The 13,216-nt window shown below is 46.9% G+C and overlaps 2 protein-coding genes across 6 annotated transcripts in view; one reads left to right on the plus strand and one right to left on the minus strand.

The window, feature by feature from the left end:
* The window catches only part of TMEM255A (transmembrane protein 255A), a 37,680-nt gene that overhangs the window by 17,225 nt on the left and 7,239 nt on the right, over positions 1–13,216 (plus strand). For 2 of the 3 annotated variants that reach the window (XM_019487770.2, XM_006277377.4), the window contains exons 4-8: positions 5,399–5,488; positions 7,709–7,771; positions 8,858–8,946; positions 9,734–9,896; positions 11,655–11,798. In XM_019487770.2, the coding sequence (XP_019343315.1) occupies positions 5,399–5,488; positions 7,709–7,771; positions 8,858–8,946; positions 9,734–9,896; positions 11,655–11,798 (549 nt within the window). The remainder of the gene's footprint in view (positions 1–5,398; positions 5,489–7,708; positions 7,772–8,857; positions 8,947–9,733; positions 9,897–11,654; positions 11,799–13,216) is intronic. The other variant, XM_019487769.2, reaches the window with a different exon arrangement.
* The window catches only part of ZBTB33 (zinc finger and BTB domain containing 33), a 35,398-nt gene that overhangs the window by 2,693 nt on the left and 19,489 nt on the right, over positions 1–13,216 (minus strand). The window contains exon 1 of one of the 3 annotated variants that reach the window (XR_002090323.2): positions 4,141–4,607. The exons of the other annotated variants lie outside the window; for them this stretch is intronic. The gene's annotated coding sequence lies outside the window, so the exon portion shown is untranslated. Of the gene's footprint in view, positions 1–4,140; positions 4,608–13,216 lie in introns of those variants that run through there. 3 annotated transcript variants of the gene reach the window in all.

Consider the following 13,216-nt stretch of genomic DNA (forward strand, 5'->3'; position numbering starts at 1 on the left):
CTCCAACATCACCTAGGTGGAGAGGAGAGAAATTATTGGGTACTGTGACACAGACCCTTGTATCTTTGCTGTGCAGTACCTTTGCTCTAAGCTTTTCTAAAATGCTTTTATCCTCTGAAGCAGAGGAGGAAACATTTTTATTGTGAAACATTCTCAAACCTCCTCTCTAGTCTCACCCCAGGCTGATTATAATCACTTATATTTAAAGCTAACATTGGGGCAGGTATTAAAGGACAGTTGAGTCTACCTTAAAAGTCACGTAGCGCAGTGTTTCTCAACCTGTGAGTCGTGATCCAAAAGTAGGTCGCAAGAATATATGAAAGGGTCATGAAAACACTTTAAAAATGAATCAACGTACTTTAAAAATGGATTCTTCTTTAAAGGAGAACAATGTGAGAAATGGTGGCTTTTCTCTTGCAGCCTGGCAGAGTTCCAGCCTCTGCAGGGCTGTTTGGGGCCCCCGTACCCTACACGCACCCCCTGCCCCACACTGGGGGGGCTGGGACCTCAAGGCAGGGGGCACCAGGTCAGGAATGAGGTACACTGGGTCAGGACTGGCACTTGATGTTTACAAATGAGTCCTGGTACAAAAAAAATTGAGAACCACTGATGTAGCAGATGGAATCAAGATGGTTAGCACGGTGGGATCAGCCAGACTTTCGCAGACCACCAGGAGGTGGCTCTGGAACCACCGTGTGGAAGCCTCTGCTTTGCAGGTGGATCTGTGAATCTCAGTACTTGTTCTTTCCCACTGCCTGAAGAGTTAATCCTAACCTCTAGGAGATCATCTCAAATGGACACTAAATTTCCCTACCCAGAAATACACAGGAAATGGCTGTCGTTGTCCCGGTAAACCAGCAGAGCTTGGCTTCACCAGAACTGCAGGATCTACATCACAGTAACGGGGCTCCATCTTCTTTCTGGTCTCAGCCCCCCTTGGCCTCACGGCTTTATTTGCCTTGGAGTAGCACTTTGCAGTTCTCCTCTTGGGTTTGGATCAGAGTCAGCTGTTCCATTTTTACCTGCCATTTACCATGCAGGTCACATTAAACACTCACATGGCCAAAAACCCCATTCTGGGTAACACACAGGAGGTTGTCCACAGCTGAGGTTTGTACTCCTGCAAGTACTCCATAATAGGTAGCCAAGCAGGCTGTCTGAAGCCAACTCAGATGCTGCACCAGCACAGTCATACCCCTGGGAGAGCACTGAAACAGTTGGCTTCCCTTAATATTCTGCCCCCCACCCAGCTCTAAAATCCTATACAGAAGCCATGCTCTAGGGTACCAGTCAATGCGAGTCCCCAGGCACCCTCAGCCCAGGATGTAGTTTGGCACAGTTGGCTGCCTCTGCAGGAGGGGTCCAGGAAACAAAATAGCAGCATGTGCTATGAGCCAGAGCTAAAGCGAGTTGGCAAAGCTTCATGGAGAGGTCCAAGCAGTGGTGAGCAAAATATGGCCTGTGAGCCATATCTGGCCTGCCAATTGATCCTATGCGGTCTGCTGGCCACTGCTAAAAACCCGAGGAGAGATGGCTGTGCGCCATGCTGCTTCATTCTGTCGCAGCTGGGGCTGGGCCAGGCTGCACAGTGTACAGACTCTTCCACCCCCGGCCAGCTTCCTGTTGGTGTTGCACAGTCCTGGCGCTGTGGCTGCTGGCGGCTGGACCCACTGGGTTGGGGCACAATGCAACATACCAAGTAGCCATCCCGCTTGCCTGCCGCAATGAGCCACTGCTGTCATGGCACCACTACTCTATACCAGCTGTGCGGGGGGAGGCGGGGGCTCAGCTTGGGGCAGCTGCCCTCGACTTTCCTGGTGTGGCAGTGGTTCATTGCAGCAGGCAGGCAGATGGGATCACTGCTTGGTGCACTGCATCATGGCCTGTCCCATGTGGGCTCGGCTGCCAGCAGCTGTAGTGCCAGGACCCTGAAGCACCAACAGGAAGCCAGGCAGAGGGATGATGGATGCAGGGGGGCAGAGGAGTCTGTGCTGCGCAGTCTGGCCCAGCCCTTGCTGTGGAAGAGTGGAGCAGTGTGGGGAGCAGCCCTCCCTCCCTCAGGCTCTTGGCCGTGGCCGGCAGGCTGGATAGTCCCCCCCCCGCTCCCCCCCAGCTCACCAAAACTCCTTAAGTGGCCCTCCAGCCCAAATAATTACCCACCCCTGGGTCAGAGAAACACCTGCCCTCACTAATTTTGGCTGGAGGCTCTGGTGTCCAGCCCTCGCATCTGGAGGGTTGAATTCCCTGCTGTGTATTCAGTGCAGGCAGGAGGGAGGAAGTGATACATGGAAGGGACGCATGTCTTCTCCATCCTGCGGGTTGTGTTGCAGTTGTAGGTGGTTTGTAGTAGCAGATAGCAAGTGTTTTGGTGCCAACTCTGCAGAGGGCAGGCAGATGTGGTACGAAGCCACTGCTTTCCCTTATGTCACGGCTGCCTCATAACCGCGACACAGTCCCTTGTGACCGTTCTGTCCCAACTGGGTTTCCCATGGGACTTTGGTCTCTGCTTGCAGTACAGCAGCAGCAGTAGCGCGCGATCAGTCGCTGGTGAGTCACCACGATCAGATTACGCCTGTCCTGCGTTCTTTTCAGGGCTGCCTATAAATGCCTGAGTGACTTGAAGTTGGCATCGACACTTCTTAGAGCCTTGAGAAGTTTAGATTCATCCTCTGTCAACATATCCCCCTGAGCCCCATCCTGACGCACACAAGTAACACCACCTGTGTGTCATCTCATGCCTCCTTACGCTGGTAGGGATTACATCTTTGCCTTGAGAACGTGGAACTCTGTCCATCCGTCTCAGTCATTTTCCTTCACATAAAACACTTGTAGCATTTTTAGTGCGTCCATGCTGGTCCTTATTCGTGTTGAGTATCAATAAAGACCTGCTGCTTTGAAGAAAATTATTTTTATAGGTGGCATGTCTGGGTCCTTGGACCTGTTTAGTGCCCAGGTGGGACTTAACAAATATTTTTTCCATGAACTTCTTCAGTGCATCTGTTTGCTGAAAAGAGGCCTCAGACCTGCATGTTTTCCAGCTGCCTCTTCACACTGGTAGCTGGACAGGCAGCAAAAAATAACCTGTGCAACAAGCCACAGGGCTTCACTGAGCTGTGAGGAGCACTGCTGTAGGCCATTCAGTGGGCTGGTGATCTAGCTTGGCTAAAATAAAAAGTGACCCAAATGATAGCTCAGATCAGAGCCAAGTCTTCTGCAGGAACAAATCTATTTAGCTGCTTTTCCTTCACCCCTCCGGGTTCCTTTTTTGGTTCTGCATCTACACTTCCCACTTTTCAAAGTGCAGGAAGTTGTGTAAGGGGATGTATTTTAACCGTTAGGTGCTTTTGGTGTTAATGTTTTCAGGCTTTTCTTTGCAATGGTGAGGGCTAGAAACTTGTTTTTAAAATGCTGAAAGCTGAGATTCTCACAATATGGCATGGATCTGGGAGGTGGAGGACTAAGAAGTTTCCTGATATACAAAACTTGGTTTTCCTGTTGCAGATGTGAGTGGCTGATCTGATTTTCAAAGTGATATAAGCTTAGATTAATATTTTTACTCATGACTTGCTGACATATAGTGGTAGAACATATTCAACTAATGCATTTGAAAAATCTGGGGTAAACCAAACATGCAAACAGCCTTCAACATACTCTAATCTGGTTGCATTAAAGACTGCAAACAAGCCTTACCATCGCTGCTGCCAAGCCTGCAGTAGGCTTGAAATGTTAGCTAACCCATTTTGACAATAGTTTTAAATCCTAGCATAGACACAGTCTTACACAATACCGTTCATCTGAGCCACTGAAAGCATTTTGCACAGATAAAATATTATGCCCACTGAAAAGCCAAGCAGTTTACAATCACAAAATGAGTCAGTGGCAGAGGTGTTAACAAAGAGTTAGTGTTGCCAACGTTGAAGATTTAATCAGCAATCTTGCGATGGGCAGCAGCACCTACAGTCACCTGATTGCGTGAGAGCCTCAGTCTTGAGTTTACAAGTAGGTAAGTTTCTAGTCCTCAGTGTTAGAAACCAATGTGTGTGTGGGGGTCGAGTGGCAGGCCGAGGCTATGGCCAGTAGCCCGAAACGGCAGGTGGGTACTTTTGACCAATGGAGCGGAATTAAGATTGCTTTACTTACACTGGTGGTGATTACAGTGCAGGACGGAAAACTGACTTAGGTTACAGTTCCAAACGGAACGAGATGAAAGCTTTCTGAGAACGAAACGAGACGTCCGTGAACGGCTTAACGAGCATTCAGGGCGCGGGGTACGTCAGGTAGGTCGGTGACGGGGAGTCACTGGTGGGTGATCAGTCCGCCAGGCTTACTCCGAGAAATGTGCGGAGTTCTCCAACGTGGGCGGAAACTGCTTTAACTTTTATATGACTAACAAGCCAATTGCTAGTCGCCAAATATGAATAATTTGGAACCGGCCAATGGTGGTGTGCATGTTTGCATAAAGTTGGCGGGAACTTTTTCTCAGCTGTACTTTTCCACTGAGATGTAGCATTTAGTTACTGGGCTCTGACATAGCGGAATTTTCCACTATGGCACATGCATCAAACCAAAGGAATTTTCCACTAAGGCACATGTATCAAACCAAAGGAATTTTCCACTGTGCCATAGGCATACAACTACTGGGTTCTGACAGTGTGAACTCTGCTCGCTGAGAAACCACAAAGCCAATAAGAAGAACGAACAACTATGAAAATGCAGAGCTTTCAGCAGCCTGGTTGAAGTTCCCTTCTCATTGGTTCAGCTTTCGCTGGTGTTGATGCTGTCAATGTTGTGCTAATACTCTAGTTACCAATAGAGTCTTCCAAGAAAAAAAAGTGACTAGGGGAGCTCTGATCTCCTGTGGAAAACAAGGCGGCCAGGACAACTTCAAAAGGGGGAAGGAAGGAAAAGAGACAATTTTCAGGTCGTCAGATAACAGAAAAATTAGACAGGTGTGCTCAATCAGCAGCAAATATATTTGACACAAAATACTTGGGTTCACAGGGATGAGTGTATAATATGACAGAAAGTTCAGACATAACCTCTTTGTGCTACAGCAGTCAGTTCTGCACTTGTTAGTCTTGTTAGCCTAAAGTTACAGTAAGATATTCTTAATTCAAGTCTCCATCAGAGAACCTTGTGTTGTGCTTTGATGTCCCTTTTTTACTTGGGTTGTGTAGTGTGTGTTTAACCCTCACACCACGACAAATTCTCCCCTTTGATATGCATCCCATTAATTTCAATGAGAGTCATCTTCAGGCTGCCTAGGGCCGGATTTGCATCATTAAAGGTTTAGGTGGTCATTGCTAGCGACTTATAAAACTGGTCCATCCTGTTGCGTAAGTGTGTGAAGTGTGTTTTATAGAAGCAGATGACACCTTGCTTTGTTTTTTTGCCTTAGCTGGTGGCGTCAATTGTCTTCATCAGCTTTGGAGTCCTTGCTGCATTCTGCTGTGCCATCGTGGATGGTGTCTTTGCTGCCAGACACATAGTAAGTATTTCCTAAAGAACACGCATGCTGCAGCATATTCCTAATATAGGACAGATACTGTCTTTGCAGTGGATCAGCCCATCTGTGTAGTTCAGGAGGAGAATAGGTTCTGAATGATATTTAGCAATACATTGGTCTTAAGTCTTGTGTTACAGCCATGGGTTCAAATATAACATCACTCATCAGCTGCTATCCAGATGTATGTTTCACATTCTCTGTGGGGAGCCAACTAGTCACCCTCACACATATGATCTTGGGAGCTGTTCAAATCTTTTTTGTTGAAATCTTTTTCGACTAAAAATAGCTTTTTAACTTTTTTTAGGAAAATGTGTCAACTTTGACAACATTCCCATGAGAAATATAATAAAAGGTTTTCATTTTGGAACATGGAGAATTTTGTGTTTATTTTCAAGTTTTATTTCACATGTTATTTTCTTGGATGGGTTTTCTATAACTTTTTCCTTTATTTTATCACATATGAGTAGTTATCTTGCATAACGTATATTGTAGCTATTGCCATGTCATAATATCATGTAGTTAAAATACTCTATTTTATTTTATTTTTTCAAATCATTTAAGGGAGATCGTTTCTTAGTACTGAAGCACCATATCTTCCCCTAGATTAGTCTTTCCCGTTTGTAATGTAATGAAGTAGCTTGATATTTCAGCATAGTTTATCAAACTCTTTCATTATAACACAAACCAGAATGATTGATCCTAGAAGGGACTATGTTTCTTTCGTTCTGTACTGAGCAACAAACAGCAGATATGTTGATCTCCAAAAGGTAGTTTCAGTTGGTGCTAATTTATTATTATTCATCACAACCTGGCAGTAGTAGGACATAAAATGCATATAATGTAAGAACAACAATATAACAATGAAAAAACTTGAATAAAAATGTTGAGTGAAAGTTTGAAATGTTAAACAGACTTCAAAATTTCCAAATACACAAATTCTGTTTCATGGGAAATTAAAAAAAAAAAAAAAAGGTTGCTAGTTTTGTTTGGAATCGGAGTAAGGGCAGATTTCACATGATCGGAACTCCCCATAACGTGGGAATTCCAAGTTTCCACCAGCCCTAGCCCCTCTTTGTCTTTGTTTCTGAATGGAAACACTTCCATTTGCCGACAAAAGAGAGGTGACTTGACTGTAGTGTTTGACTGAGTAAAATACTTGGCTCCATGGCATTTCTCTGCATCTGTCCTGGTGTTATGAATAGATCCAGGCCCTTTCCGACTTTCACACTTCTGTGCCAGGCAGAGCATTGGCTCTGATAAAAATACATACCCATTTCCCATGCTGTGCAGTGGTGGGAATCTGAGCTCTGTCCCAGCGTTCATACACAGGTGACAGTGAAAGCTTGCCAGGCTCTGGTTTCTGCCTCTTGATTAATCAACAAGTTTTTGGCTTTGCATGGGTCCAAGAAGGTCAGCTTCTTACAAGTGTTAAGGATGTCCAAGTTGTCGCTTCAAGTACATAGTGTTCCTTCTGTACCTGCCACCACCTCGCATGCAGTATAAACATAGAGCCAGGTTTCGCACAGAGCACAGCTTCCAGCAGCTTGCATTGAGACAGCTGAACAAAGATAAGTCTCTCTGGCTGGAGGGCTGTTGCCAGGTGTGGTCTCAGCCCCCGCTTCCTGTCTGGTCCATGTTTAGGATTACTGTTGTTTTCAACCTCAGCTAAAGTATACTAGAGGTACAGGTCAGCCCAGCAGGAGGTTTGTGCCCAGCCTGGGAACCCACCCTGTTTGCACTGAGGACTCTTAACTAAACTGCTTGAGTACTGATAGCCCTTCAGTGCCTTTCTGCAATTCCTCCATGTACCCAAGCCAGTTCTCCCATTTCACCAGGACAGAACCAGGGAAGCTCAGCATTCTTCATCATTCAGGGATGGTGGGGCATGCCCTCAGGGGTCCCGGTGGTGCAGATGCAAGAGTACAGCTCTGGTGGGGACACAAAAACTCAGGTAGGGCATTGTGATATGGCTGTCTACACCCAGGCCAGGCTACCTCAGGTGCCAGTCTCCAAAGCTGACTGCAATGAAGAGTAAAACAGTCCTGGTGGGAGCTGGAATCCTCTGACCCGTGGCTGTGTTAGGTAGGCAGCAAGGGATTCTTTTGAGAATCTGGCCCGTGTCCCAACTCAGCTAGTTGAAATGCCTGAGGTTGGCCCCTCTGGTTTTTCCTGAAATGCTAAACCCAGTATTTTCTTCTGCAGGATCTCAGGCCGCTGTATGCAGGACGATGTCAATATTACTCCAAGAGTACAACTCCACCTGAGGTGAGAGCGCCTTTTACCGGTGCCACCTCATAAGGGGACTGGCACTGTCTAGGGGCTGGGAGCCCTGCAAACTTGTCAGGGGCCCAGATTCCCAAGTTTGAAGTCATTTATGCTCCAGGAGCAGCCTCTGGGAAGAAAGGCAGCACTAGACTTGAAGAGGTAGGAGTGAGTGCAATGTCCCTGAGATCACAGGGGAGCACAGCAGGGGGAGAAGGGGTTGGCTGCAGCACAGTGGGGTGGGAAAGGACATTTGGGAAAGGGATAAATGGAAAGTGAAGGGGGAGGGGAGAGATCAGAGCCTGGATAAGAGGTGATGTCAGCCTGATGGGTAGAGGGAAGGTGACAGACCTCAGAGACAATTCCACAGCTATTGGTATTGCTTCACTAGGCTCGCTGCCAGCAATGGCAGCACCAGGCTTAGTGCAGAGGAGGGGCTGAGATCCCAGGCAGAGGTAATGTTAACCCCAGAGCTTCAGAAAAGCGTGTAAACCTCCATGTTAAAAAACAACCTCTGTGTGCATCCTGTGCCAGGTGGTGGGATTTCCTCCAGCAGTGGTCTGGGGCACATGGTAGCAGTACCTCATAGTGGATCAGGGGGAAACTCTAATCTTCCATTGGGCCAGGAGGCATCTCCAGATTATAACAGGATAGATGGACAGATGGTGCCCCTCTGCTTCCAAGAGTTGTTTTAGCCCATGAATCTTTCTCCCAGTTGACCTTGGCCCATGGACAGTTCCACGCCCAGCAGCATTCTCTGCGAGGGCCTATCTGTACACGCACATTGTACCAGTACAACCCTTTCCTTGTGTGTAGGCAGTAACACAAGTATAAACCTGCTTGTATTGCTGTCACTGTTCCTGTGTGGGAAGAGGAGTAATCAACACTGTTTTAAACCTCTGATCCCAACAAACATGCATGTGTGTGTTCTCCCCAGGGGCTCTCTGTGCTATAGCAGTAAACAAAAAGCCCTGAACTGACCTTTATACCAAAGCTGCATGTAGAGCAGGCCAAAGAGAAACAGAAATCAAGGATGTGGCTTGGGTCTTCATTGGTTTGCTGTATTGCCCTCCTTCTGCATTCACACAGGCCGTCTGTCACCCACAACGCCGCGGGCCCTGTACACCGAAAATCAAAACCAACACCTGCTTCTGCTGCGACCTGTACAATTGTGGGAAGTGAGTAAACCAAAAATAGCTTTCCCAGCCTAGGGTAAGAGCAAATGCTGGATGTGTTGGCTTGCCCTAGTTTGTGGAGCGGGGTTAGGGGATTCTATGGGATGTCATCAGAGGGACGGATGGCATTGACTAATGATGGCTGCTGCAGAATGGGTGGCTGCATTCCTGCTAGTGACTGTATAGATCATACTGTACAGTGAGGATCAACCTTTTACAGTCTTTGCTGGAGTGACGCCAGGGTTCTGGTCCCAGCTCTGATTCCAGGTGGATTTGAACAAGCTACTTGACCTCTCTACCTGTTTATCCATCTGCCTGATGTTGCAGTAGTACTTCTCTACCTCAGTGGGGTCCAGAGATTTAAAATGGGTAACATGCTTTGAGCTCCTGTGATGAAAGGAGCCAGTGTAAAGACAAAAGCCCTGCTTAATTATCTCCTATTCTGGCTGGAAGGGGTCCAGTGCTAAATGGAGGATGTGGGGCAGAATAACTTGGGGTAACTTGTAGCTCTGAAACTGCAGCTTCCAGCCCATAAGGGCTTCATTGGCATTTTTGCATGTGGAGGATTTGCAGATGTGTTTGCTTCACAATGAAGTCAAGAGGAACCTGTGGGTGTAGGGAGATGTGAAATTCAAGTAATAGCATGGCAGGCCTGGCTCTGCTGGCTGCATCCCAGCAAACATCCCACAGAAGCTAGGTCTGGATGCCTGGTACACTGTAGGGGTGGGCTCTAATCCAGGTGGGTTTGTCAGATTGTATTATACAGTTTTAAGATTCTTTTCTAATCCAGCAGAGTAGAAATTTCGGGTGGCTACTATGAATATATTGATGTCAGCAGCTGCCAGGATATTATTCACCTCTACCACTTGCTGTGGTCAGCAACAATTTTGAACATTGTGGGGTTATTCCTGGGGATCATCACAGCTGCAATCCTTGGAGGCTTTAAAGACATGGTAAGGTGGTGCAGATTTCCTGGGGAAACTGAAGGAGTGCGACCAGGTGAATTTGAGTCCAAGATTCAGGGGTTTCTAAGGAAGGAAAGAAGGGCCTACTAGCAATGGTATTTCAGCACAGAGACAGTCGTTTAACAGCCCTGTTTGAATCTGGTCTGTGCACCACTGTCTTCAAGCAGAGCAGGCAGAGATGAAATAACCAAAAGCAGAAAGTGAAACTGATTTGGGCTTATCTGGTGTGGTGGAAGCAGAGTGAATTACCATAGGGTGACAAGTCAGCGTGGGGGGGAATGGAAGACGGCAGTTTTAAAACCCTCTTGGTTTTAACTGCTACGGACACTAACATCACTGAGTTTCCTTTTTAAGACTGAATGTTTCTTTGTATTACCCCCTTAACAGGAAGCGTCGGTAGGTGCCTTTTTGTTTTATGAACTGTGCAGTATTCTAGTGATAGTACATTCTCAGTCTTACAGAATGTTTCTGGTCCAGTTCAGCAGAAACTCCCCCTCTGGTTTCTACATTGTGCAAAACCGCAGAAGAAGTCCATTTCAGGCTGAAACCAGAGATAATTTGGGCCTTGGATGATGATGGAAATGCCGTTCTGACAATAAGTGGGACTTCAGTAGGCTTGAATAGGTTGTGCTATGATATACATAAGGTCAGTCAAAAGCTACCTAGTTATAGTCTAAACAATAACCACATTTCATAGAGAGCAAGCTGATGTTCAGTTCAACAAGGTGATTATCCATGCAAGTAAATGTGTATATGCACTTGTCTTTTGTGGCATATTCAGACTACCGGGTGTAAGGCAATTTGTTCCTCCAGCTGACATTTTTCCTTGCAGAGCTAATTTCAGGCCCTTTACCATGTGCCTGATTTCAGAATAACAAACTTTCCTACACCCTTTCCAAAACCAATCCCAGCCTCCCAAACAAAATACAAGCAAATGGTGTCAAATATGAAGTGCGGGACTTGGCTTCCAAGTCGTACACAGATACATGCTGCGGTCTCCAGTTGCACCATGCAGACTCTAAACCAGTGATTCTCAAGCAGGGTACTTTCAAGGGTGCTGTGGAGTGCTACACAATATTAGCACTGCTAGGTGTACAAACACAATTCACAAGATAAACCCAGAGGTTTCCAATAGGAATCCAAAGAGTCAAAATCATTCTGTCCTGTTCTGGGCTTTCTGAGTTCTTTGCAACAGAAGAACTGCTTTAGTATTTTCTGTGGTCAAAAAATGAATGAAAACCAAGAGCTGGCATTTTCTGACAGATGCCTTGAGCCTAAGAGGTACCTCAAGTCTATCAAGGGTGTCTTGAGTCTAAAAAAGGAAGAATTGCTGCTCTAAACTGTAGAAAGGGAGGTACGGACCAGCTCTGAACTATGTAGGAAGGAGGGATTGTAATCTCCAGTGCGTTTCAGTGCGCTACAGCAACTGAGATCAGCTTAATCAGATAACAGTTTTACCCATTTCTGTTTCCCCCTTGTGAAGCCATTTTGTAAACTCAGGTCATTTTAGTGCTTGCACAGACTTGGCTTTAGCTGGGTTTCTTCTGGGAACCTTAAAGGAAATGTTAAATAGCTAGATAATGACATGAGGTTAGAACAAGCACAGGATGAGATTGAAAGTTGCTAGTTCACCAGAATGGTGATCTCAAGCCAAATGCTGCTCCTTCTAATCGTTTCTGCCATGCAGATGATCTGTGGGGAGATGCTAGCTAGCCTGTGTGTGAAATTGTATCTTTATTTCTACAGACTCCCTCCCTCCCTGCGCTGAACTGTACGGTTGAAAATGTGCATCCATCAGTATCGTATTACTCAAGGCCACAGGTGACTTCTTACAACACCTACTACCACAGCACTCCGCACCTCCCCCCGTACTCGGCGTATGACTTTCAGGTACGGTGCAAGACAGAGTGGTGTTTTGTTCCTGAGGCTTAAACCAGGCAAGTTGAAACAAGTATGTAAACTACGCCAGCCTGTGGGACTGTGAAGGTCTGGCTTTCCTAAAGGATCTACCACAGTCCCTTCCTCTTCTCCCACAGGGGCACTATTGCTTCCTTGCAAGCCTGCCCCTTGCCAGCATCCCCTACATGCACGTATCGCTTAGTGGTTCCCCAGTTACTGAGGGCAGCCCCTTCCCAGCCCTTCATGGAAGTGGTCACAAACTCTGCCTCCTGCCATTGGCTGCAAAAGGCCAGACTGAGAAGTCAGCCAGGAGAGGCTGTGCAAATCCTTCTTGCACAATGAACCAGTTGGTAGTACTGACATTTGAAGTCTCCTCAAGGGCTGCTGTGAGGGAATCCAGTGACACAGATGAAACAGTTCACACCTGTGTTCTTCTTACAGGCTCCCTGCACACTCGGGCAAACATTGCTATATTGCAGGGGTTCTCAAACTGTGGGTCGCGACCCTCTGGGGGGTTGCGAACAACTTAAAAGGGGTCCGCAAACTTCCCGGGGGGTACGTGCGGCGGTGCAGGGAAGCGGCGCACAGTGGTGGATGGCAGTGGTGGCTACCGTGTGCAAGCTCCCAGTCTCCTGCCGCCGTCATCCAGCGCTCAGGGTCGCAGTATCACAAAGTTTGAGAACCACTGCTATGTTGATTACTCCTGTGTGAATGAGAATGGGTAACAGCCTGCTTCTCCACTGAATGAAAGCTTGGAGAACAATGGAAAGGCTAGCACGTACCTAGTCCCCAGTGTGCTCCCTCCCCAGAGGGCAGATGCTGCTGTTTGGGAACATGGGCTCAGAGAAGCATTCCAGCTCTGACAGAAACCCAACAAGATCAGTTAAACCCAGCATTCAGCCTGACTGAAACTGATTCTTTCGCAATGGCCAGAAGATCCTTTTGGAGGTTTTCCAGACTGCAGCAGGGGCTCGCTGCTAGATGCAAAATAGAATCTTTCCCTTCCTTGTTTTCTCTTTTCCTGTTCGCTTTAAGAAACAACTGCATAGCACCTATGAAACACTCCCTTTTATTCAGCGTTGTAGGTGGAGCCATCAGCCCTTATGTCCCTGAAAGCCCTGTAATGAAGACCATAGGCATGGGGGTGATTTTAAGAGATGGTTTTATCCCCAGGCTCAAGACTTTTGGACTTGTCTCTCTACCCTACTTTTGTATCAAATTCACCAAATGGATACAACCTCCTCAGTGACCACAGTTACACAGGTATAGATTTCATAGACATTAGAGGCTGGAAGGTCTCAAGAGGTCATCAGGTCCAACCCTCCCGCCATAGGTGGGAAGTCAGCTGGGAGCAAGTGACCCCAGCAAGAAATACATTCAGCTGTTTTTTGAAGGAATCCAGAGTAGGT

Source organism: Alligator mississippiensis, chromosome 8 (genome assembly GCF_030867095.1).
Source record: "Alligator mississippiensis isolate rAllMis1 chromosome 8, rAllMis1, whole genome shotgun sequence".
In the NCBI taxonomy this organism is placed as follows: Eukaryota; Metazoa; Chordata; order Crocodylia; family Alligatoridae; genus Alligator; species Alligator mississippiensis.